At 41.5% G+C, this 27,625-nt stretch overlaps 1 protein-coding gene across 1 annotated transcript; it reads left to right on the forward strand.

Annotated features, from left to right (window-relative positions):
* Nucleotides 1–21,542: 21,542 nt before the first annotated feature.
* Nucleotides 21,543–27,131, forward strand: LOC120036619 (piggyBac transposable element-derived protein 4-like). The gene is made up of 4 exons (XM_038983001.1): nucleotides 21,543–21,589; nucleotides 25,442–26,405; nucleotides 26,535–26,691; nucleotides 26,968–27,131. The coding sequence occupies exons 2-4, from the start codon at nucleotides 25,743–25,745 to the stop codon at nucleotides 27,129–27,131; spliced, it is 984 nt and encodes a 327-aa protein (XP_038838929.1). The 5' UTR covers nucleotides 21,543–21,589; nucleotides 25,442–25,742.
* The last annotated feature ends 494 nt before the right edge of the window (nucleotides 27,132–27,625 follow it).

Consider the following 27,625-nt stretch of genomic DNA (forward strand, 5'->3'; position numbering starts at 1 on the left):
GGTGCACCCATGACCAGCTCGGAAACCGCATTGCACAGCGGAGAAGGTTCATGCTGAAAGAGCTCTGATAGGTTGGAGGATGTCCTCCGGAAGTTGTCATAATTACTGTTTAAGTCTATGGAAGCCTTGAGAACCATGAGCCTCCTAGGTTTTGTATTGAAGTCAATGTACCCAGAGGAGGATGCAAAATAGTATGTTTTATTCAATTATTTTTTTATTTAATGATGATGGTGATGTGATTATATTTAGTATAGTTTTATCAAAAAGGATTTTTTAAAAATGTTTTAGCAATTTATTTTCTTCTGAAACTCACTGAAAATCCCATCCCACAATTATGTCATGTTGGCTCGATGTCCTTTGGGTGCAGTGGAGGCTCCTCAGAGGAGGAAGGGGAAGACCATCCTTCCCTGAGGAGCCTTCACTGCACCCTAAGGACATCCAGCCAACATGACACAATTGTGGGAAGCATTGGAGTCAACATGTGCCAACATCCCTGTGGAAGGCTCTGGACACTTTGAAGAGTTCATGCCCCGACAAATTGAGGCTCTTCTGAGGGAAAAGGAGGAGGTTCCTAGTCTATATTAGGACGTTTATTTCTCTCCAAATGTTTGGTATGATCAGTATATATATATATATAAAGAAAATATTGCATGACCAAAAGCACAATTCTATTTTTGTAAAAATGAGACAAGTGTACGAGCATATGTGTGATCTAACTTGAACTTTAAGTAGCCTGTATTTGATGTGATATACTCCTTTCGAGACAGGATTGTGTCACGGCACAGATCTGGGGAAGTGGACCAAAACATTTCTGCCACATTGAAGGTCCCCATCATCTTAAAAGGAAGAAGTTTGAAACCACCAAAACCCTTCCTACTGCTGGCAGCCCGGCCAAACTGAACAATCGGGGGAGAAGGGCCTTGGTCAGGAAGGTAACCAAGAACCCAATGGTCACTCTGACAGAGCTCCTCTGTGGAGATGGGAGAACCTTCCAGAAGGACAACCATCTCTGCATCACTCCACCAAGCAGGACGTTATGGTAGAGATTTGAACCCGATTTAACATCTCTGGAGAGACCTGAAAATAGTTTTGTAGTGACACTCCCCATCCAACCTGACAGAGTTTGAGAGGATCTGCAGAGAAGAATGGGAGAAACATGAGGCTCCTGCTGCTGCTGTCCTCAAGGGCAAATTGACAGATTTTTCACCTAGTTGTCTTTGGGATTCAAACCAGAGATCTTTCGGTTACTGGCCCAGCTAGCTAACTGGCTACTGATCAACCTATTGTGTGTATTGAACATTCATATTGGACTGTAGCAGCACAGCTAACTGGCTACCGATCAACCTATTGTGTGTATTGAACATTCATATTGGACTGTAGCAGCTAGCTATCTGGCTACCGATCAACCTATTGTTTGTATTGAACATTTATATTGGACTGTAGCAGCTAGCTAACTGGCTACTGATCAACCTATTGTGTGTATTGAACATTCATATTGGACAGCCTTACCTGTATAGTAGCACCAACACCCATCAGCCCAATCTCTTCTTGATGTCAAAGCTGCAGTGTATTGTTGGTATAGTTTTTGATGAATAATAATTCAAATTGTGAAAATAGAAGTGTACAATTTATATATATATATATATTCAACTTTAAGATACTGTTTGCCTCTATGCAGATGTAGAAGCTGAATAGGAATATACATTATCAATAAATAGTTGATTGTTCTTTTTTCACATCATACTAAGAATACTGAGCCACAACCTGTAAATGTGACCATACTATTTATTTAAAGCCCCACTAAGATGTCACCATACTATTCCTTTAAAGCCCCTCTGTCAGATATAAATCATCAGAGTGGGAAACCAACTGACATGGAAACAATGGAGCAAATGTGTCACTATCAGAGGGGTGTATTATGACATCATATAGAACTACTCAGACATTCCAAATATCACTTGATTATCAGAGGGGTGTATTATGACATCATATAGAACTACTCAGACATTCCAAATATCACTTGATTATCAGAGGGGTGTATTATGACATCATATAGAACTACTCAGACATTCCAAATATGCCCCACTAAGATGTCACCATACTATTCCTTTACAGCCCCTCTGTCAGATATAAATCATCAGAGAAACCAACTGACATGGAAACAATGGAGCAAATGTGTCACTATCAGAGGGGTGTATTATGACATCATATAGAACTACTCAGACATTCCAAATATCACTTGATTATCAGAGGGGTGTATTATGACATCATATAGAACTACTCAGACATTCCAAATATCACTTGATTATCAGAGGGGTGTATTATGACATCATATAGAACTACTCAAACATTCCAAATATCACTTGATTATCAGAGGGGTGTATTATGACATCATATAGAACTACTCAGACATTCCAAATATGCCCCACTAAGATGTCACCATACTATTCCTTTACAGCCCCTCTGTCAGATATAAATCATCAGAGTGGGAAACCAACTGACATGGTGTAACGGCAGCCTTCACTCTCTTTACTAGATTAGGGGGTGTAACAGGGATCAGACCAACACGCAGCGTAGCCAGTGCTCAACATGTTTAATTAAAGGAATAAACAGTGAACACTACAAATACAAAATAACAAAATGTGGCAAACCGATACAGTCCTAGCTGGTGCATAGAAAACACAAAGACAGGAAACAACCACCCACAAAATCCCAACACAAAACAAGCCACCTATATATAATTCTCAATCAGGGACAACGATTGACAGCTGCCTCTGATTGAGAACCATATTAGGCCGAACACAGACAAACTAGACACACAACATAGAATGCCCACCCAGCTCACATCCTGACCAACACTAAAACAAGCAAAACACATAAGCACTATGGTCAGGACGTGACACATGGAAACAATGGAGCAAATGTATCACTATCAGAGGGGTGTATTATGACATCATATAGAACTACTCAGACATTCCAAATATCACTTGATTATCAGAGGGGTGTATTATGACATCAGATAGAACTACTCAGACATTCTAAATATCACTTGATTATCAGAGGGGTGTATTATGACATCAGATAGAACTACTCAGACATTCCAAATCAGGCTTCATCCATATCATGAAGGTGGATATTGATCCAACCATTTCAAAAGTAATGACGGGGCTGATGGAAACAGGATATGCCTGTACAATTTTATTAATGCAGACAGACAATTTGTTAGTTCGTTTTACATGGTGGGGTCTTTTTGTGTCAGTAAAAATGTATGAATGAGAAATGGCGATGGAAACTCCTTCATGTGCAAATATTTATATAATAACCATCACATCTCAGTTAACTTGGAGTCACATGATATGTTGTGTGGTCCTCCCTCTACGACTTGGGAACCCATGTAGTTTATTAGGCTACAGATTAAATAAGTTATGAACTTCACGGGGTGGTGAAACTGCATGTGATGAGCTTGATGCTCCTTTCCAATACATTTTGATGGTCTTCTTCTGGTGACATGATGATTGATGCTTGGTTTCCATTTGACAAATAAAATAATATCTCTCTCATCCATAATAATCTCATCATGTAGGTAGCCTACCAGCACTGTATATGTGAGCTGCTGACTACAGTGCACAGGACAAGAGCACGTTTGCTATATAATATATAAACAGCTTTTTAAACCCTCAGTAGAGTTGAAAATGTGATGGAAACCCATGTAACTTGTATTTTTCATACGGTATATGGGATTTTAACAGCAAAAGTTTTTTTATTTGTCACACAAAGCCTTATGTCTGCAATTAGTCTGTTTGAAAGAAACATTTCTGGTGAGAAAATGCATATATTGTTTTGTACATATTTGAGAATATTCACATGAAAATCTGTCGGAAATTGCACGGAAACTTAGCTACTAAGGTGGATATTGATCCAACACCTGCCACTTATTCAAACCAGCCCTTTGGGCACAGACGTCAGCTCAACATCTAGTTTCTATTTACATTTCTTTGAGTCGTGAATTCAACATGAAATCAACACAAAATGTCACCTGTCATTGGATTTAGCTTACAAGTTGGGTGAAAAATAAATAAAGATTCCTGATGTTGATGGCTTTTTACAAATCCAATCAGTTTTCTGCATTGATCTAACATCATCACATGGATTTGTTTTGTTGAAATGACGTGGAAACAACATTTATTCAACCAGTGGGAGGCTTGTAAATGACCCCAGGAAAGTAAAACAAAGAACTCTTCATTGAGACAATGATGAACAGCAATCCGTGGGAGAGTTGTGGTGGATATTATAAAATAAGGATCTGCTGGAGTCCAAGTCAAACCAAGATTCTTTATTTCTGAGCTCAGAGAGAATAACAGAGTTACACAGCGCAGTGTAGACAGTCTAATTCCTGAAGCATTGGGTGATGAGCACATATCTTTATAGTTTCCTGTTCCTGGGAGGGACTTTATTCATACAAGGACACAGGTGCAGCTGGTTTGCAACACAGGATGATACTCCCAGGAACAGGAGATTATAATAGGACAGTTTCACGAGGTTAGTCACATACGCAGATATGTGGACACATACAATTAACATTTTGCATTACAGAGTCTGTGAACATTTTCATTTCATTAAATCATCAGTGGACCAACAATGCAAATTTAAACAATGGAGCAAATGCATTACAGGCAAATATCACTTGATTATCTGTAGTGCTGGAGGAATGACACACAGATAAACACACACATAGTCAGAGTTTAAGAAATGACCATTTAAACACATGGAATCTGATCTACTCTATAATCAAACTGACATACTCCATATTCAATTCATGTTTTATTACAAAAACATACATTTGAGTATACTTTGAACCATTTCATTTAATATGGTACAAACAGGTAAACACATTCTCAGGCAACAATATAAGACAATTGGAGCACTGTGTATGTTCTCTGATGAATTTTAAGTTAATGTGATGTGAAATATAAATTTACACACTAGGAGAAGTAATTATTCTCTCCTGTGTGGATTCGCACATGATGTTTAAGTGACTGTGATGAGTAATATGTTTTCCCGCAGTCTGAGCTTTTCTAAGCCTTCTCCTCTGTGTGCTGTCTCATGTGTTCTTTCAGGCTTCCTAAAATGGGCAAAACCTTTGCACCCTGGGAGCAGTGGTAAGGCTTCACCACCTGTGTTTTAGCTCATGTGTTTTCAGGTTATGTAAGTGGGTAAAACGCTTTCCACACTGTGAGCAGTGGTAAGGATTCTCCCTTGTGTATTCTCTCATGTCGTTTTAGGTCCCTTAACTGGTTGAAACACTTTCCACACTGGGAGCAGTGGTAAGGCTTCTCCCCAATGTGTATTCTCTCATGTTTTTTCAGGTAGCTTTTCTGGTTAAAACTCTTTCCACACTGTGAGCATTGGTAAGGATTCTCCCCTGTGTGTATTCTCTCATGTCGTTTTAGGTCCCCTAACTGGTTAAAACACTTTCCACACTGGGAGCAGTGATAAGGCTTTTCCCCTGTGTGTATTCTCTCATGTCGCTTTAGGTCCCCTAACTGGTAAAAACACTTCCCACACTGGGAGCAGTGAAAAGGCTTCTCCCCTGTGTGTATTCTCTCATGTTTTTTCAGGTAGCTTTTCTGGTTAAAACTCTTTCCACACTGGGAGCAATGGTAAGCCTTCTCCCCATTGTGTATTCTCTCGTGTTGTTTAAGCTCCCATAAGAGGTAACAACCCTTTCCACACTGGGAGCAGTGGTAAGGCTTCTCCCCTGTGTGTATTCTCTCATGTCGTTTCAGGTCCCCAAACTGGTTAAAACACTTTCCACAGTGGGAACACTGGTGTCGTCTTGCTGGTTTGGACGTCCCTGGCTCTGGTTCCTCTGAGTCTGGTCTTTCTCCTGCCAAAGACAGTGTGTTTTTTTAAATAGAGACCTGAATGAAACCTCCACATGATAAAACGGCCTTGCTACGAGGGTAAATCCTAATCAGATCCCTCAATAACCTGAGGCCAGTTTTAACAATCTTAGTGTGATTTTAAAAGAAATGTTGTCGAGCTTCCTGGTAATTACTAATAATATGTTTACATTACTTATTTTATTCATTCTGTTTTACAAGTCAGAACACAAAAAACTAAACAGTTCTAGGACACTGAAGACACAGACGTCGCTGGATTCCAATCGAGCACGTGGTTCTAAATATCTAACTTCATAGCTGTATGATACAGAATGTGACCTACGCACTTCCTTAAACATAAAATAACTTAAGAACATAACATCTCCCCGTTTGACACGCTATTTAAAAATGGCCCAGTTTGTTATTTAGACGTTGACAAATTTTCAACATTTTGACTGTTACTGATGTCATGACAGTTTGGGTAAAGTAAAAAATACGGTGAGATATTTTGGGTAGACATTCCTAAATCTGATAGTAACTATATATAGTAAGTTTATATACAGCCATATCATAGAGTCTGAAAAGGCTTGTTCATTCACAATGACAGCATATGTTCCTAAAACTGATAGTAACTATATATAGTAAGTTTATATACAGCCATATTTTAAAGTCTGAAAAGGCTTGTTCATTCACATGAATTCACTATGACAGCAGATGTTCCTAAAACTGATAGAAACTACACTGTACACAAATATAAACTCAACATGTAAAGTGTTGGTTTCATGTTTCATGAGCTGAAAAAAAAGATTGAATTTTCCCATATGTACAAAAAGCTATTTTCTCTCAAATTTTCACATCCTTGTTCGTGAACATTTATCCTTTGCCAAGATAATCCATCCATCTGACAGGTGTGGCATATCAAGAATCTGATTTAACAGCATTATCATTACACAGGTGCACCTTGTGCTGGGGACAATAAAAGGCCGCTAAAATGTGCCGTTTTGTCACACAACAATGCCACAGATGTCTCAGAGGGAGCGGGCAATTGGCATGCTGACTGCAGGAATGTCCACTGGAGCTGTCGCCAGGGAATTTAATGTACAGTACCAGTCAAAGGTTTGGACTCACCTACTCATTCAAGGGGTTTTCTTTATATTTACTATTTTATACATTGTAGAATAATAGTGAAGACATCAAAACTATGAAAAAATACATGGACTCATGTTGTAACCAAAAAAGGGTTACATCAAAATATATATTAGATTCTTCAAATTAGCCACCCTTTGCCTTGACGGCTTTGCACACTCTTCTCTCAACCAGCTTCACCTGGAATGCTTTTCCAACAACAGTCTTGAAGGAGTTCCCACATATGCTGAGAACTTGTTGGCTGCCTTCCCTTCACTCTGCGGTCTAACTCATCCCAAACCATTTCAATTTGGTTGAGGTCGGGGGATTGTGGAGGCCAGGTCATCTGATGCAGCACTCCATCACCCTCCGTCTTGGTCAATTATCCCTTACACCACCTGGAGGTGTGTTGGGTCATTGTCCTGTTGAAAAACAAATGATAGTCTAACTAAGCACAAACCAGATGGGGTGGCATATCGCTGCAGAATGCTGTGGTAGCCATGCTGGTTAAGTGTGCCTTGAATTCTAAATAAATCAGTGTCAACAGCAAAGCACACGCACACCATCACACCTTCTCCTCCTTGCTTCACGGTGGGAACCACACATGCGGAGATCATCCGTTCACCTACTTGCGTTTGAAACCAAAGATCGCAAATTTGGACTCATCAGACCAAAGGACAGATATCCACCAGTCTAATGGCCCTTGATCGTGTTTCTTGGTGCAAGCAAGTCTCTTCTTGTTGGTTTCCTTTAGTAGTGGTTTCCTTTAGTAGTGGTGTCCTTTAGTAGTGGTTTCCTTTAGTAGTGGTTTCCTTTAGTAGTGGTGTCCTTTAGTAGTGGTGTCCTTTAGTAGTGGTTTTCTTGCAGAAATTCAACCATGAAGGCCTGATTCATGCAGTCTCCTCTGAACAGTTGATGTTGAGATGTGTCTGTTACTTGAACTCTGTAAAGCATTTATTTGGGCTGCAATTTCTGAGGCTAGTAACTCTAATGAACCTATACTTTGCAGAAGAAGTAACTCTGGGTCTTCCATTCCTGTGGTGGTCCTTAAAGTAACGGACTGTTGTTTCTCTTTGCTTATTTGAGCTGTTCTTGACATAATATGGACTTGGTCTTTTACCAAATAGAGCTATCTTCTGTATACACTGCCCCTACTCGGATGGTATCGCGCCGTCCCAACCTTCGCTCTCTCTCCCCCGCTACTCTCTCCTCTTCCATCCTATCATCTCTTCCCTCTGCTCAAACCTTCTCCAACCTATCTCCTGATTCTGCCTCCTCAACCCTCCTCTCCTCCCTTTCTGCATCCTTTGACTCTCTATGTCCCCTATCCTCCAGGCCGGCTCGGTCCTCCCCTCCTGCTCCGTGGCTCGACGACTCATTGCGAGCTCACAGAACAGGGCTCCGGGCAGCCGAGCGGAAATGGAGGAAAACTCGCCTCCCTGCGGACCTGGCATCCTTTCACTCCCTCCTCTCTACATTCTCCTCTTCTGTCTCTGCTGCTAAAGCCACTTTCTACCACTCTAAATTCCAAGCATCTGCCTCTAACCCTAGGAAGCTCTTTGCCACCTTCTCCTCCCTCCTGAATCCTCCTCCCCCTCCTCCCCCCTCCGCGGATGACTTCGTCAACCATTTTGAAAAGAAGGTCGACGACATCCGATCCTCGTTTGCTAAGTCAAACGACACCGCTGGCGCTGCTCACACTGCCCTACCCTGTGCTTTGACCTCTTTCTCCCCTCTCTCTCCAGATGAAATCTCGCGTCTTGTGACGGCCGGCCGCCCAACAACCTGCCCACTTGACCCTATCCCCTCCTCTCTTCTCCAGACCATTTCCGGAGACCTTCTCCCTTACCTCACCTCGCTCATCAACTCATCCTTGACCGCTGGCTACGTCCCTTCCGTCTTCAAGAGAGCGAGAGTTGCACCCCTTCTGAAAAAACCTACACTCGATCCCTCCGATGTCAACAACTACAGACCAGTATCCCTTCTTTCTTTTCTCTCCAAAACTCTTGAACGTGCCGTCCTTGGCCAGCTCTCCTGCTATCTCTCTCAGAATGACCTTCTTGATCCAAATCAGTCAGGTTTCAAGACTAGTCATTCAACTGAGACTGCTCTTCTCTGTGTCACGGAGGCGCTCCGCACTGCTAAAGCTAACTCTCTCCCCTCTGCTCTCATCCTTCTAGACCTATCGGCTGCCTTTGATACTGTGAACCATCAGATCCTCCTCTCCACCCTCTCCGAGTTGGGCATCTCCGGCGCGGCCCACGCTTGGATTGCGTCCTACCTGACAGGTCGCTCCTACCAGGTGGCGTGGCGAGAATCTGTCTCCGCACCACGTGCTCTCACCACTGGTGTCCCCCAGGGCTCTGTTCTAGGCCCTCTCCTATTCTCGCTATACACCAAGTCACTTGGCTCTGTCATATCCTCACATGGTCTCTCCTATCATTGCTATGCAGACGACACACAATTAATCTTCTCCTTTCCCCCCTCTGATAACCAGGTGGCGAATCGCATCTCTGCATGTCTGGCAGACATATCAGTGTGGATGACGGATCACCACCTCAAGCTGAACCTCGGCAAGACGGAGCTGCTCTTCCTCCCGGGGAAGGACTGCCCGTTCCATGATCTCGCCATCACGGTTGACAACTCCATTATGTCCTCCTCCCAGAGTGCTAAGAACCTTGGCGTGATCCTGGACAACACCCTGTCGTTCTCAACTAACATCAAGGCGGTGACCCGTTCCTGTAGGTTCATGCTCTACAACATTCGCAGAGTACGACCCTGCCTCACACAGGAAGCGGCGCAGGTCCTAATCCAGGCACTTGAATCTCCCGTCTGGATTACTGCAACTCGCTGTTGGCTGGGCTCCCTGCCTGTGCCATTAAACCCCTACAACTCATCCAGAACGCCGCAGCCCGTCTGGTGTTCAACCTTCCCAAGTTCTCTCACGTCACCCCGCTCCTCCGCTCTCTCCACTGGCTTCCAGTTGAAGCGCGCATCCGCTACAAGACAATGGTGCTTGCCTATGGAGCTGTGAGGGGAACGGCACCTCCGTACCTTCAGGCTCTGATCAGGCCCTACACCCAAACAAGGGCACTGCGTTCATCCACCTCTGGCCTGCTCGCCTCCCTACCTCTGAGGAAGTACAGTTCCCGCTCAGCCCAGTCAAAACTGTTCGCTGCTCTGGCATCCCAATGGTGGAACAAACTCCCTCACGACGCCAGGTCAGCGGAGTCAATCACCACCTTCCGGAGACACCTGAAACCCCACCTCTTTAAGGAATACCAAGGATAGGATAAAGTAATCCTTCTAACCCCCCCCCCCCCCCCCCCCCCTTAAAAGAGTTAGATGCACTATTGTAAAGTGGTTGTTCCACTGGATATCATAAGGTGAATGCACCAATTTTTAAGTCGCTCTGGATAAGAGCGTCTGCTAAATGACTTAAATGTAAATGTATACCACCCCTACCTTGTAACAACACAACTGATTGGCTCAAAATAATTATGAAGGAAAGAAATTCCACAAATGAACTTCTAACGAGGTACACGTATTAATTGAAATGCATTCCAGGTGACTATCTCATGAAGCTGGTTGAGAGAATGCCAAGAGTGTGCAAAGCTGTCATCAAGGCAAAGGGTGGCTACGTTAAGATTTTTTAAATATAAAATATATTTTGATTTGTTTAACACTTTTTTTGGTTACTACATGATTCCATATGTGTTATTTCAGAGTTCATGTCTTCATTATTATTCTACAATGTAGAAAATAGTTTTTAAAAATTAAAAAAGACCCTGGAATGTCAATTTCTGACTGGTACTGTAAATTCCTCTACCATAATTCGCCTCCAACGTTGTTTTAGAGAATTTGGCAGTACGTCCAACCGGCCTCACAACTGCAGACCACATGTAACCACGCCAGCCCAGTACATCCACATCCGGCTTCTTCACCTATGGGAAACTGAGACCAGCCAGTATGTCTCTCCGTAATAAAACCCTTTTGTGGCCTGGATCCCCAATGAGTGGGCCTATGCCCTCCCAGGCCCACCAATGGCTGCGCCCCTGCCCAGTCACGCGAAGTCCATTGCTTACGGCCTAGTGAATTTATTTACATTGACCGATTTCCTTATTTGAACTGTAAATCGTTGAAATTGTTGCATGTTGCGTTTATATTTTTGTTCAGTACATATATAAATATATAAACTGTATATAACCATATTATAAAGCATGAAAATATTTATTCAGATGTCATGAATTCACTATGACATCATCATGTTTGGATAGGATTTATGGGTTGACATTTTTTCCCCTCAGACATAAATAAACAATCCAATCCAAAGGCCAAAGCTTTAATAAAATAACAAATTAACTGGCAAAGCAGCAGAACGAGGCCCGCATGCAGCAACATCACAAGTCACGTTTTTGCAGCTGTTTCAGTACAGCACTACAGGGAGAAAGAGGGAAAATATCCACTGGACTAGTTTCAATGTATGGAATCACTTAGGAGTTTCTGGATGTTGGGTAAACTTCTCCTTTAAAGCATCATTGAGAAATAATGAATTGAACAGAACTCTGCTGGTTGTCCTGGTAACAGATACCAGTCAGAAGCAGAACCATTGTATTTGTTCAAACTAAACTACTTACTTTGATGAGTCAAATCTGATCCTTTCTTCTCTTCTCCTCTCACAGTTCCACTCAGCCCCGTTGTTTTCCTGCAGTCCACCAGCTGCACAGACAATCTCTTCATACCCAGCAGTAAGTTGCTACCGGGAGAGGCACGACATAGGGACTTCAGTAGGACAGAAGTGCTAGCGTTGTCCTGGTAACCATAAAGAGGGGACACAGACACATATCATTATGGATGCTGATGTCACTGTTGTCATGAAGTGCGTTACAAAAACCCAGCCCAGACCCAGATAGAGCAAGCTGTATGCTAGACAAGACCAAGCTGTACCATCTGGTGTTCTGATCTGGAAAGACTCTTCTCTGACTCGTCAGCATCAGGATGTTGTTGAGGCTCCCCAGAGGACCCACGATAGTCATGTCTCTCTCCTGTGTGAACGACAACATCAGACAGACAGTCAACTTATGATCTTCTACTACAATCATAGGGTCTTACAAGAGGCATGAATGTCTAAAAAGGGCTTAAAATGGGCACTTTCATCATGATTTTGTAAAATATTGTTTGTGTTGTAAATGTAAAAGGGTCGTTCCACTAAATGGAGGCTTTTTGCACCCCTTTGATATTTTAAGTAGAAATGATGCACCAATATTGAATTTTAAAAGCCTGTTATGCAAAGTTAAGTGCACTTTAATATAGACCACACGGAGAATTCAATAAATCGAATTTAAAAGTGTTTCAGGTGTTTATAATTTGTGTAACTTTCCAACAGGAATATGTTCCAAAAACTTCGTAAATAACAAGGTTGCCAACAAACAGCGCATACAAAGTTGTATAGAGGCAGAATAAGACACCGGGAAGGGAGTGGGCTATTTCATTACGTGTTTCACTCACCACGTTAATCCACTCTGGTAGCCTACGGACAAACATTAAGAATAAGCTACGTGGTGAGTTGATGCCTATTCGGCAGCGTGTTAGCTAGGTGAATTGACCATGCTACTTTGCATGCGGCGTTTGTTGGCATCCTTGTACTTTACGAAGATTTTGGAACAGATTCCTGTTGGGACGTTCCACAAATTAGACCCCATTAGTTCAACAACTGCATCGTTTGTGACCCTGGTTTTAAGACAGTACTCACTGGTGGTAATCGGAAATTCCCTCTCCTCCTCTTTTATTGAGATAGCCTCCTCTTCCTCTTTTACTCTAAAATGTTCTTCCTCTTCTTTCAATGTTATGGCATCTTCCTCCTTTTTGATTCTGAAAGTTACTACCTCCTCCTCTTCCACTTTGACAACCTCTTTCCCATCTTCCTCTTTCACTGTAATATCATCCTCTTCTGTCAATGTGATAGCCTCCTCTTCCTCCTTTATCATCCTGAAAGCTTCTCCCTCTCCTTTCATCAGAGCTTCTTTCTCCGTCGAGCTTAGTGAGCTCATGCTCCGGGCGATTATCCTAGTGCAGTATCAATTTAACACATTTGCTAATTTAAGACTCAAATTACGTTTAAATGAACGAGTAGATACGTAAACATAATTATGAGCCAGCTAGCAAACCACCGCGTTGATTGAATCAGAAGCCTTTTGTCGCAGTTGAAGAAGCATCCTGTCCCGTCCACTAGAATACACGTCACGCAAGAAGCATCACCCGAAAGACTCATGTCGCCATCAGCTGGCTGGAGTGGGTAACGCAGATTGGAGAAAAAACAACCAGATGTTATGTTTTCTCTTCCTTCTTACAGCCAATACTTTCCTCCAGGGCTGACCTGCCCATTAGGCAGGATTAGGTGACAGATTGACGAGGGTGGCATTTTACGAGCTAAATTGACCAAAGCTCATCGCTAACAACACATAATAACACCTCACATAATGTTGCCCTAAACCTATGACAATTTCTATCACCCAGTGGCATATGGGCTATTAAGGTGAGTGTAGGTGAGGCCACATGAAGCAGTGCCTGCTTTGTTGAAGGTAACATGGACAGATACGCCTCTACCTGTGTAGAGCTCATGCCCCTTTTCCCTTCCAATCTCTAAAGTGTCCTTTTGGGTGGTGGTATAATCTGTATTCATTTTTTTGTCATTTTTATTCTGAACCCACTGCCTGCAAGTCATTGTTAAATTTGCCTAACTATCTTACAGGTAGACCCTCTTTCACTCTCTCTCATCATGTCACAAGCTGACAGGCTCCCAGAGGCAGGGTAATAAAAGGCCCCCAGCTCACTCAATTGCCCCTCCCCTCTCCAACAGACATCAACCCAGAACATCCTGAAGACAGAACATCTAAAAGATAATCTGGGAATCCTTTCTTCCTCATGGAGCTTTTCAAAAGTGAGTTGAATATTCAATGTGATGTTTGTACGGTGGATTCAGAAAGTATTCAGACCCCTTTACTTTTTCCACATTTTGTTAAATTACAGCCTTATTTTAGAATGGATTTAAAAAATACATATTCAGCAATCTACACACAATACCCCATAATGAGAAAACAAAAACAGGTTTTATGAAAATTTAGCGAATTTATTAAAGATAAAAAACAGAAATACCTTATTTACATAACAGTAAGTATTCAGACCCTTTGCTATGAGACTGTCAGAGCAAAAATCAAGCCATGAGGTAGAAGGAATTGTCCGTATAGCTCCGAGACAGGATTGCGTCGAGGCACAGATCTTGGGAAGGGTACCAAAACACTTCTGCAGCATTGAAGGACCCCAAGAACACAGTGTGGTGAAGAAGGCGCAACAGAGCCTCTTCAACCTCAGGAGGCTAAAGAAAGTTGGCTTGTCACCTAAAACACTCACAAATATTTACAGATGCACAATGAAAGCAATCCTGTGTCGGCGCTCTACGCACCATTCCTTCGCCCTCGTGGCTTGGTTTTTGCTCTGACATGCACTGTGAACTGTGGGACCTCATATAGACAGTTGTGTGCCTTTCCAAATCATGTCCAATCAATTGAATTTACCACAAGTTGTAGAAACATCTCAAGGATGATCAATGGAAACAGCATGCACCTGAGCGAGTCTCATATCAAAGGGTCTGAAAACTTATGTAAATAAAGTATTTATTTTGATTTTCTATCATTTGCAAACATTTCTAAGAACCTGAATACTTTCCGAAGGCACTGTATGTATATAAAAACATGTTTTCCACTAACCCTACCATCCATCCCCTAATTAGAGTAAACTAATGCACAACAACTATTAGGCTTCTACGTCCAGCTTCTACATACTATGTACATTTTACGGACACAATGTATTTTACAATAGATATATTTAGTTCGTTTTTAATCCTATCCTTCAGTTACCCTAAACCTCTCCCATCTATCTCTGAAGACCACCCCGTCCTATCCTTCAGTTACCCTAAACCTCTCCCATCTATCTCTGAAGACCATCCAGTCCTATCCTTCAGTTACCCTAACCAAGTTTGGTCTTTAAAGCAGGGCTGACAGACAAGATTCTTAGTTTTCCCCCCTTCCACTTGTCTCTTCCATTTTTGTGGTAATGCTGCAATTAGTTGGTTGTAATTTTGGGTAGAGCAGACATTTCCATATATGTTTATGAGCTGCATGTGTGACAACTCCACCAGTCCTATTGATGGTATAATTTACAAAGATTATACCTTTTTCATGTAATCAATTGTATTTATTTATTTTGATCAGTTACTATATTTGAGTTTAACCATTTTTTTGTATTATTTGTTTGGTCTTTTCTGGTGGATTAAACTGAAATTGCAACCAACTTTCTAAGGCTTGTTTTAAAAATAACGATCTTTTGGAGATGATTTCATTTTCAAATAACTGAAAGTGAGAGGTTGTAATCTGAATAAAGAGAAAAAGGCCATTCTTGAACATGGGGTGAGACATTCTTACTAATCTGATAGAGAACCAGGTCGGAATAAAAGTATAACTTTTGTATGATTGAAGCTTTTAGTTAGAGATCTAATGCTTTAATAATTAATAATTTCTGCCCTCCGAATTCATATTCATTATATAAATAGTCCTATTTAATTTAATCTTGCTTGCTGATATAAATACAATTAAATATTTTTTTCTCGTATAATTTAAAAGGGGACTGGGAGACAAGTCAGGATCGAGGCAAAGATGAACGGAGCAAAGTACAGAGAGATCCTTGATAAAATCCTGCTCAGGACCTCAGACTGGGACAAAGGTTCACCTTCCAACAGGACAATGACCCTAAGCACACAGCCAAGACATCGCAAAATTGGCTTCGAGACAAGTCTCGGAACGTCCTTGAGTGGGCCAGCCAGAGCTCAGACTTGAACCGGATCGAACATCTCTGGAGAGAGCTCTGGTGCAGGTTTTCATCAAGGATCTCTCTATACTTTTCTCCATTCATCTTTCCCTTGATCCTGACTAGTTTCCCAGTCCCTGCCACTGAAAAACATCCCCACAGCATGATGCTGCCACCACCATGCTTCACCGTAGGGATGATGCCAGGTTTCTTAAAGATGTGACACATGGCATTCAGGCCAAAGAGTTCAATCTTGGTTTCATCAGACCAGAGAATCTTGTTTCTCATGGTCTGAAAGTCCTTTAGGTGCCTTTTGGCAAACTCCAAGCTGGCTTTCTTTTGTCTTTTACGGAGAAGTGGCTTCCGTCTGGCCACTCTACCATAAAGGACTAATTGGTGGAGTGCTGCAGAAATGGTTGTTCTTCTGGAAGGTTCTCCCATTTCCACAGAGGAACTATAGAGCTCTGTCAGAGTGACCATCAGGTTCTTGGTCACCTCTCTGACCAAGGCCCATCTCCCCCTATTGCTTAGTTTGGCTGAGTCGCCAGCACTAGGAAGGGTCTTGGTGGTTCCAATCTTCTTCCATTTAAGGATGATGGAAGCCACTGTGTTCTTTGTGACCTTCAATGTGGCAGAAATGTTTTGGTCCACTTCCCCAGATCTGTGCCGTGACACAATCCTGTCTCGAAAGGAATATATCACATCAAATATAGGCTACTTAAAGTTCAAGTTAGATCACACATTCCTCCGATTGTTGTTGAAAAACGTTTCTTAAACGGAACAAAACGGGGATAAACATACCTGAATTTGTCCAATAGAAACTCTCGTTTGCAACTGTTGGACTAATGATTACACCGTATATCAGCTAGATGCAGGCAAGAGTGTGCAAGGCGGTATTGAATGTGTCACTGTCTGTCACCTCAAATTTTTCTCTCGACCTGTGTGCACCTACGTTGTAAACTTTAATTCATAGGCTAGGTTGTAGAAACCTCATGATAGGTATAGGGGAAATGTTAGTATCATGTAGTAGTCTAAACCTATCGCTGTTACATTGAACAATGTTAATGGAATATGATTGGCAGTCATCTAATATGCTGTAATAGAAATAAGGCCATGCTCATGAAAAAACAAATCGTTCTGCCTCATCTTAAACGGCACTGTTAGGATGGTGGACCATCTTGCTACACATGGGAAACTGTTGAGCTGGAAAAACCCAGCAACTTTGCAGTTCTTGACACAAACCGGTGCACCTGGCACCTACTACCATCCCCCGTTCAAAGACACTTAAATATTTTGTCTTCCCCATTCACCCTCTGAATGATACACATACACAATCCATGTCTCATTTGTATCAAGGCTTAAAAATCCTTATTTAACCTGACTCCTCCCCTTCATCTACACTGATTGAAGTGGATTTAACTTGTGACATCAATAAGGGATCGTAGCATTCACCTGGATTCACCTAGTCAGTTTATGTCATGGAAGGAGCAGGTGTTCTTAATGTTTTGTAGACTCAGTGTAAAGCACTACAGATAATCAAGTGCTATTTGAATGTGACGCATTTGCTCTATTGTTTACAGCGGGGTTGGGAAATTCCAGTCCTCGAGGGCCTGATTAGTGTCACAGTTTTGCCCCAGCCCCAGCTAACACACCTGACTCCAATAATCAACAATTCATGATCTTCAGTTTAGAATGCAATTTGATTAATCAGCTGTGTTTGCTAGGGAGGGAGAAAAAGTGTGACATCAATCAGGCCCCGAGGACTGGAGTTGCCCACCCCTGGTTTACAGGATGATTTGTATCTTAAAGAGCGTAGCTTTAAGGGAATAGTACCGTCACATCTAAATAAAAACGAATGTAAAAAATGAACAGAGCAAATGTGTATTAAAACACTACCTAATCAAATAAGTATTTATTCAACATTTACATATTCAAATTGTAATGAAACAGTAGGGAGCAGGTCTCGAACCCTCGACCTTCTAGCCAGAGGTCCGGCGCGCTATCGACTGTGCCGCAAAAGCATGCACGTGCGGCATGGTCGATTTCTGCGATTATAAACCCAGGGTCGCTATTATTATTACACTATTAAGCTTCTACGTCTGTATACAGGACGGTATTATTTGTAAGACGTAAGAGAAAATATATCAGCTTATTGTTAAATTATTATGACGTTCTTTCCAATACAAAAGTGTAGTAACTATTGTTTCCAAACTGCGTTACCCACTCCAGTCAGCAGAAGGTGATGGGCGTCTTTCAGGTGATGCTTCTTGCGTGACGTATAATCTAGTGGACGGGACAGGAGGCTTCTTCAACAGCGACAAAAGGCTTCTGGTTTAACCACGCGGTGCTTTGCTAGCAAACCTAAAACTCTTTAGACCATTCTTGTGTATATTACTCTTTGTGTTTCGAACATAATTCTGTTTACCTATCTACTGGTTCATTTATAAACGTAATTTGCTTGTTAAATTAGCAATGTGTTACATTGATACTGCACTAGGTTAATTTCCCGGAGCATAAACGCACAAATCTAGACGGAGAAAGAAACCCTGGTGAAAGGAGGCAAAGAAGCTTGAAGAATGAAAATGGAGAAATAAGAGGATGATATTACAGTGAAAGAGGAATATGGGAAAGAGGTTGTCAAAGTGGAAAAAGAGGAAGAAGCTTTCAGAATCAAAAAGGAGGAAGATGCCGTAAAATTGAAAGAAGAGGAAGAACCTTTTCGAGTAAAAGAGGAGGATATCTCAATAAAAGAGGAGACTGAAGTTCCGATTACCACCAGTGAGTACTGTCTTAAAAACAGGGACACAAACTATGCAGTTGTTGAACTGTGTTTTTTAAAGGGGCAGTATACTGAAGTTCTGCACTTTGATATGTTGTTCAGTACTGTAGGAATTGTTTAAGGGGCAATCTCCCATTGGTACATATATTTTGTGCACTTCAAAATTGTATTTATTGAATTCTCTATGTGGCCTATATTAAAGTGCACTTATTCTAATATAACAGGCTTTTAAAATATAATATACAGTGCATCATTTCTACTTAAAATATCAAAGGGACGCAAAATGCACCCATTTTGTGGAACGGCCCTTTAACATTTGCATCACAGTTGTGGGAAAAGTACGCAATTGTCATACTTGAGTAAAGTACAGATACCTGAATAGAAAATTACTCAAGTAAAAGTGAGTCACCTAGTAAAGTACTACTTGAGTAAAAGTCTAAAATATACTGAAGTATCAAAAGTAAAAGTATATAAATAATTTCAAATTCCTTATATTAAGCAAACCAGATGGTGCCATTTTCTAGTTTTAATTTTTTTTTTTTTATAGATAGCCAGGACACACTCCAACTCTCAGACAATCTACAATTGAAACGTGTGTTTAGTGAGTCTGCCAGATCAGAGGCAGGGATGTTCTCTTGATTAGTGTGTGATTTGGACCATTTTCCTGTCCAACTAAGCCTTCAAAATGTAATGAGTACTTTTGGGTGTCAGGGAAAATGTATGGAGTAAAAAGTACATCATTTTCTTTAGGAATATAGTGAAGTAAAAGTCAAATTAGTCAAAAATAGTGAAGTACAGATTCCCTGAAAAACTACTTAAATCGTACTTTAAAGTATTTTTTACTTAAGTACTTTATACCACTGATCACAAAAAAAGAAAAAGTATAATTAAAGTGGCTAATTTAGGCCCTTTTTAGACATATATTCATGCCTCTTGTAACACTATGTAATTGCAATAGATGGTCATAAGTTTACCATCTGTTTGATGTTCTCGTTCACACAGGAGAGAGACATGACTATCCTGGATCCTCTGGGGAGCATCAACAACATCCTGCTGACGAGGAAGAGAAGAGTCTCTCCAGATCAGAACACCAGATGGTACAGCTTGGTTTGGTCTAGTATACAGCTTGCTCTATCGGGGTCTGGGCTGGGTTTCTGTAAAGCACTTTATGTCAACAGTGACATAAGCATCCATAATGATATGTGTCTGTCCCCTCTTTATGGTTACCAGGACAATGCTAGCCCTTCCACCCTCCCAGAGTCCCCATGTCGTGCCTCTCCCGGTAGCGGCTCACTGCTGGGTATGAAGAGGTTGTCTGTGCAGCTGGTGGACTGCAGGAAAACAACTGGGCTGAGTGGAACTGTGAGAGGAAGAGAAGAGAAGAAAGGATCAGATTTGACACATCAAAGTAAGTGCTGTAGTGTAGTTTGAACAAATACAATAGATCTGCCCACTGGTATCTGTTACCAGGACAACCAGCAGAGTTCTGTTAGTTGACATGAAGATGGACTGGTATCTTTTACTAGTAGGGCTGTCACAGACTAATAAACATCTTGTTTGACTTAGTCACCTGTTCTTTCGACCAATCAATTGGTGCAAATTTTAAATGTGTATATCTATATATACACTACCGTTGTAAAGTTTGGGGTCAATTAGAAATGTCCTTGTTTTTGAAAGAAAATGTTTAAAAAAAGTCCAATAAAATAACATCAAATTGATCAGAAATACAGTGTAAACATTGTTCATGTTGTAAATGACTGTTGTAGCTGGAAATGGCAGATTGTTTTATGGAATATCTACATAGGCGTACAGAGGCCCATTATCAGCAACCATCACTCCTGTGTTCCAATGGCACTTTGTGTTACCTAATACAAGTTTATAATTTTAAAAGGCTAATTGATCATTAGAAAACCCTTTTGCAATTATGTTAGCACCGCTGAAAACTGTTATGCTGATTTAAAGAAGCAATAAAACTGGCCTTCTTTAGACCAGTTGAGTGTCTGGAGCATCAGCATTTGTGGGTTTGATTACAGGCTCAAAATGGATCAATTAGCCTTTTAAAATTATACACTTGGATTAGGTAACACAACGTGCCATTGGAACACAGGAGTGATGGTTGCTGATAATGGGCCTCTGTACGCCTATGTAGATAATCAGCCATTTCCAGCTACAATAGTCATTTACAACATTAACAATGTCTACACTGTGTTTATGATCAATTTGATGTTATTTTAAATGGACAAAAAAATAGGTTTTCTTTCAAAAACAAGGACATTTCTAAGTGACTCCGAACTCATGAATGGTATTATATATCCTCACACCATCCATGTTGTAAACAGCATTCTGCATGAATTCCGACTGAACTTGCAACAAAACAATTTTATGAAATCTAATTTTGTTAGAAATCTAACATTGTTTAACATGGTCAAGTTCGGTTTCTGTGCAATCTTCAGACACTCTAGAAGGCAACCAAACTTGTTTCATCATTCTACATGATGTATTGGCTATACAACACCTGAATTAGCCCATGAAGGGTCTTGGTCCAATGACCACCTATCGTTTTGAAACCTAGCTAGATAGCCAATGAGCTGGGCTTTCCAGCAGTATGTGAATGCCGTTTGTAGGACAAACAGCCATCATGCTAGAGCTGTGCGCAACAGAGTTCATTCTCTGGTGAAAGGAAACAGGACGCACTGTAGTTTACGTTTCACAGCAGTTCCTTCTCTTCTACAAACTTCTCAAATCTGAAAAAGTTAAACATGGCTACTAAGAGTGGAAAAGCTAAATCTCAGTCCAAGTATAAACATTTTGATGATATTATTGCAGAAATTGACCAGGAGAGTGACACAGAAGGAATGGATGAGGACTCTGTGAGTGACCACAGTTATGATTCCAGCGCGGAAGAAATGTTTTTGGAAGGAAAAGATCCACTTTTAGATCAGTAAGTAAAATAGGTTTTTGCTTCTCATGCTAATGCAGTTGTTTAAATGGTCGCATATTCATTTGATATTATATATATATATATATATATATACACACAGTCGAAGTTTACATACACTTAGGTTGGAGTCATTATAACTTGTTTTTCAACCACTCCACAAATTTCTTGTTAACCTCACTAGGGTATGTGGGACGGTAGCGTCCCACCTCGTCAACAGCCAGTGAAACTGCCGGGCGCCAAATTCAAAACAGAAATCCCATAATTTAAATTCCTCAAACATACAAGTGTTTCACACCATTTTAAAGATACACCTGTTGTAAATCCAGCTGAAGTGTCCGATTTCAAAAAGGTTTTACGACGAAATCACACCAAACGATTATGTTAGGTTAGAGCCAAGTCACAGAAAAATACAGCCATTTTTCCAGCCAAAGAGAGGAGTAACAAAAAGCAGAAATAGAGGTAAAATGAACTTCTCTTAACTACCGATCCCGGATCCGGGTTTGAAAATAGACAACATACGGTGATCGCCACAAATAGTCATATTAACTTTTACTGCCTCAGAAACCCGGATCCGGGAGCACCCCCCACCACCCCCCACTGACTAGCATAGCTAGCATAGCGTCACAAGTAAATTGTAGCATCTAAATATCATTAAATCACAAGTCCAAGACACCAGATGAAAGATACACTTCTTGTGAATCTAGCCACCATTTCTGATTTTTAAAATGTTTTACAGGGAAGACACAATATGTAAATCTATTAGCTAACCACGTTAGCAAAAGACACCATTTTCTTTAATCCACTATTTTTCCACTCCATCACTAGCTATCACCAATTCGACCAAATAAAGAAATAAATAGCCACTAACCAAGAAAAAACCTCATCAGGTGACAGTCTGATAACATATTTATTGTATAGCATAGGTTTTGTTAGAAAAATGTGCATATTTCAGGTATAAATCATAGTTTGCCATTGCAGCCACCATCACAAATCTCCCCAAAGCGACTAGAATTACTACAGAGAGCAACGTGTATTACCAACTTACTCATCATAAAACATTTCATAAAAATAGACAAAGCATAGCAATGGAAAGACACAGTTCTTGTGAATTCAGACAATATTTCAGATTTTCTAAGCGTTTTACAGCGAAAACACAATAAATCGTTATATTAGCATACCACATGTGCAAACGTTACCCGAGCATTGATACAAGCCAAAGAGAGGGATAACGTAATCATCGCCAAAATGTATTAATTTTTTCACTAACCTTCTCAGAATTCTTCCGATGACACTCCTGTAACATCATTTTACAACATACATATACAGTTTGTTCGAAAATGTGCATATTTAGCCACAAAAAACCGTGGTTATAACATGACAATATTAGCAAAACTAGCCTGAAAATGTCGGGGGCCATTTTGGACAGTGATCTGGCGTAATGAATAACTAATCGTAAACTTGACTAAAAAATATAGGGTGGACAGCAATCGAAAGACAAATTAGTTCTTAATGCAATCGCTGAATAACATTTCTAAAATGATCCTTACTGTGCAATACAGGGTTCGCCAAGCGAAGCTATACCAAACAAAATGGCGGAATACGCGTATAACATTTTTCGACAGAACAACGATTTATCATCATAAATAGTTCTTACTGTGAGCTGTTCTTCCATCAGTATCTTGGGCAATGTATCCTTTCTTGGGTCTAATCTTCTTTTGGTCGAAAGCTGTCCTCTTGTCCGTCGAAATGACCACTAACGTTCGACCGGGACCCCGAAACGTGCCCGGTGCTTCAATATGCATCACAAAGCAATGCCTCAAAATCGCACTAAACGGATATAAATTGCTATAAAACGGTTTAAATTAACTACCTTATGATGTTTTTAACACCTATAACGAGTAAAAACATGACAGGCGATATATAAGTGGCTAAACCAACGCTTGGAAAGCGAGCAAGTCCGAAGTCCATCGCGCGCAAGACGCAGCAGGAAAAGACCGGTACATCCGGTCTTTTCTATTTTATACTGGCCCTGATTGCGCAATCGACTCCATTCAAATTGTCACCTCTTACTGACATCTAGAGGAAGGCATGGGCAGTGTTTGTATCCTCATAGGATTTACAGGGACTTTAAAACTGACCTGGGACCAGAGGCCAAAATTTCTGAAATCTGACTCCATATCAGGAAAAGTGCTGTAGAATGAGTTCTGTTTCACTCAGAGACATAATTCAAACGGCTATAGAAACTAGAGTGTTTTCTATCCAATAATAACTATAATATGCATATTGTACGAGCAAGAATTGAGTATGAGGCAGTTTAATTTGGAGACGATAAATGCTAATGTTGAAACAGCACCCCCTATATTGAGAAAAGGTTAAACATTCCTGAAAATACAAGTGTCTCACATGCTTCAAAAGCCTAGAATCCTGCTAATCCAACTGCGTTGTCAGATTTAAAAAAGGATTTACTGCGAAAGAATAGGATGCGATTATCTGAGCTCAGCGCTCCATAACAAACTACTTTTTCAACCAGCACTAGCGTAACATTATCACAGATTGCGTTGAAATAAATCGTTTACCTTTGAAGATTTTGCTCTGTTTGCAATCCCAAGGCTCATTGTTACACACTGAATGGTCTTTTGTTCAGTTAAATCCATTTTTTATAGCCTAACACGAAACATTTTGTGAACGCTTATGTCGTTGAATTTCATTTCATTAAATTTTCGACGAAACATCCGACCTAAATACACCGACTAAACCTGACGTTATCCAGTCATGTTTGGTTTCCTTGCAATCAACTGTTTGTTTTGTAACACAACCAAACTTGATGGGTCATTTCGTGGGACGTATTGAGCCGAAAAAAACGATTGGAAGACAACGAGTAACGAGCTCATTGTGCACCAATTATAGGACCACTGTCTCGTTGATTGACTGAATTTTAACCCAATGACAACTCATCGTCTTGAAATCTAGCTGGGTAGATAGCCAATGAACAGAGGTAAATGGCACTATCAAATGGTTCTTTGTTTGAAGACCAGCCCATACATGAAACGCAGGCGTAACAAGTGTCTTTTACCTTTGTGTTTAGAACTGGAAGGAAGGAAAGTTATTACGCACAGCAGTATTTCGGCAACTTGCATCTTCAGCTGTTTATTTATCCAACATCATGGCGAATAAGTCCGGGAAAGCTAAATCTAAGACTAGATATACGAATGTAGACAACAGTTTAGAGGAAATTGATCGTGAAAGTGATACAGAACTGTTTTTTGAGGAAGACTCCATTAGCGATCACTCCTATGATTCTGAAACTGAGGCCTATTTTTTGAATGGGGAGGACATTGTTTTGGACTGGTAAGTTCTTGTCACGCTAATGCCGTTGTTTGAAATTAATAATATAAAATATTATTTTATTTGTTTTTACATTTTATTTGCAATAAAAAGGTAATGAAATGTGTAAATTACATGTTGGCTATTCATTGTGAGTGAGGATACATTTGTATGTATGTGAACGACCCATAGCCTATGTTTGTGTGTGTGTATATATATATATATATATATAAATGGAATGGAGTAGAATGTAACAGCAAACCCATACATCTCAACAGAGCCAGCATGCTTTCTCTAATTAGGCTATATATTACGGTTAGAGGTTAGAGGGAGCATGGCCGAGGCGCGTGTGTCTGTTGCTACACCCCACCCCCACATGAAATGGCCTATTTGAGGCAGGCCCACAAAATGGCCAAAGTGAAATGGAACAGCACTTTATGTTCCCTGTACTCTTTATATATGTTTATTATACCTGTTGATACAGGGCTCATATGTGAAACTATTCTAACTGAACATTTTCATTCACAGTGGCACTGATTCCGACTGGGAGCCCCCAGCGCCAACTTGTTCATCCAGCTGGACCCCTGCTGTCTCTGGGCCATCTACAGGTGTGAAGGCACCGACAAAGAAGCGGAAGAGGGGAAGTGTGTCACCTGCTAACTAAGGGACAGAAGGGCGTTGGCACACTGTCCTAGAAGATGATGTGGAGCCACCCCAACCAACTTTTCGGCCGAAAAGGAAGCCAGGACCTCAGGTGAACTCGACCACAACTTACAGCCCCCTTCAGCTTTTTCAGTTGTTTTTCACACAATCCGTTGTAGATTCGCTCATGTCTAACACGAATAAGTATGGGAAGAAGAAGCAGTCAGGCAAAAAGGTAGCATGGAAGCCCATATCCATGTCAGACTTTTTCTGCTACCTTTCACTGGTCATCTACATGGGGATGGTGAAGCTGAAAAGCCTGACGGACTACTGGAAAACGTCATCACTCTACCAGCTGCCTTTCCCCATGACTGTTATGTCCTGCAAAAGGTTTCTGGTTCTTTCACAGGCGCTTCATATCAGTGACCCAAAGGTTGATGAAGCGAATGACAAGAAGAGAGGCACAGCAACGTTTGATAGACTGTGCAAAATAAAACCTCTCTACTCCAGCATTGTTGAGGCCTGCAAGACGTACTTTCAGCCAGCCCAGAACGTGTCAATCGATGAGAGGATGGTAGCCTCAAAGGCCAGAATTGGCCTCAAACAATACATGCGAAACAAACCAACCAAGTGGGGTTACAAGCTGTTTGTGTTGGCTGATTCTGTGTGTGCCTACACATGCAATTTTTTTGTCTATGAGGGGAAGAACAGTTTTGCTACCGGTAAGGGACTTGGCTATGACTCTGTAATGGAGTTATTGGATTTTCAACTGCTAGGGAAGGGCTACAAACTGTTTGTGGATAACTTCTACACAAGCCCTACCCTGTTTGCAGACCTTAGGAAGCGGGAAGTGTGGGCTTGTGGCACCATTCGTACCAACAGGGTGGGCTTTCCGAAGACGAAGGTGAACGACATGCCTGAGCGGGCTGAGCGGGGGACCATGCGATGGATCCGTGAAGATGGCCTGCTTTTTGTAAAGTGGATGGATACCAGAGAGGTGGTGATGTGCACAACAATCCACAAGTCCTTCAGTGGGGATCATGTGGTCAGACGTGTCAAGGATGGTGCCGGGGTATGGACCACCAAAAATGTCCCCATTCCAACTGCAGTAAAGGACTACAACAAGAGCATGGGAGGTGTGGACCTATCAGATGCGCTGATAGGCTATTACAATGTTCTGCATAAGACAATGAAATGGTACAAGACCTTCTATCATTTCGTCGACATTGCTGTGGTGAATGCATTCATCCTACACAAGGAAATGGCTAAGAGCTGTGGAAAGCCCTTCCTCTCACAGAAAGCCTTCAGAGAGCAGCTCATCAAGGAGCTTGCTGGCTACAGCACCACTGCACCACACCCTGTCCCTTCTGCTCCTGCCACAAGTGTTCATCTGCCCAGATATATTTGTGCAGGCATGGATGTGCCTAAGGGCCAAAAGGGCACAGCGTGGAGGCGTTGCTGTGTTGTTTGCAAGATGAAGTCCCCCATCACCTGCGCCACATGCTCGGTGACCCTCTGCTTTACATCAGAAAGAGACTGCTATGGCATCTGGCATCAGCAGCAGAATATTGTGTAGAGCTTTGGCAAAGTGGGTGGGGTTATATCCTTCCTGTTTGGCCCTGTCCGGGGGTCTCATCGGATGGGGCCACAGTGTCTCATGACCCCCTCCTGTCTCTGCCTCCAGTATTTATGCTGCAGTAGTTTGTGTCGGGGGGCTAGGGTCAGTTTGTTATATCTGGAGTACTTTTCCTGTCTTATCCGGTGTCCTGTGTGAATTTTAGTATGCTCTCTCTTTCTCTCCTTTCTCTGAGGACCTGAGCCCCAGGACCATGCGTCAGGACCCCCTGGCATGATGACTCCTTGCTGTCCCCAGTCCACCCGGCCTTGCTGCTGTTCCAGTTTCAACTGTTCTGCCTGCGGCTATGGAACCCTAAACTGTTCATTTTTACTCTTGAGGTGCTGTCCTGTTGCACCCTCTACAACCACTGTGATCTCCACCCGGCACAGCCAGAAGAGGACTGGCCACCCCTCATAGCCTGGTTCCTCTCTAGGTTTCTTCCTAGGTTTTGC

The sequence above is a fragment of the Salvelinus namaycush genome, unplaced genomic scaffold (genome assembly GCF_016432855.1).
Source record: "Salvelinus namaycush isolate Seneca unplaced genomic scaffold, SaNama_1.0 Scaffold14, whole genome shotgun sequence".
Classification (NCBI taxonomy): Eukaryota; Metazoa; Chordata; class Actinopteri; order Salmoniformes; family Salmonidae; genus Salvelinus; species Salvelinus namaycush.

What these genes read in the sequence shown, in the direction of transcription:
- LOC120036619 (XM_038983001.1), top strand. Translation starts at nt 25,743, where the DNA reads ATGTCTAACACGAATAAGTATGGGAAGAAGAAGCAGTCAGGCAAAAAG. An exon ending in CAGACCTTAGGAAGCGGGAA is followed by an intron (nt 26,406 to 26,534) that starts GTGTGGGCTTGT and finishes CTTTTTGTAAAG; the next exon opens with TGGATGGATACCAGAGAGGT. An exon ending in CTACAACAAGAGCATGGGAG is followed by an intron (nt 26,692 to 26,967) that starts GTGTGGACCTAT and finishes ATATTTGTGCAG; the next exon opens with GCATGGATGTGCCTAAGGGC.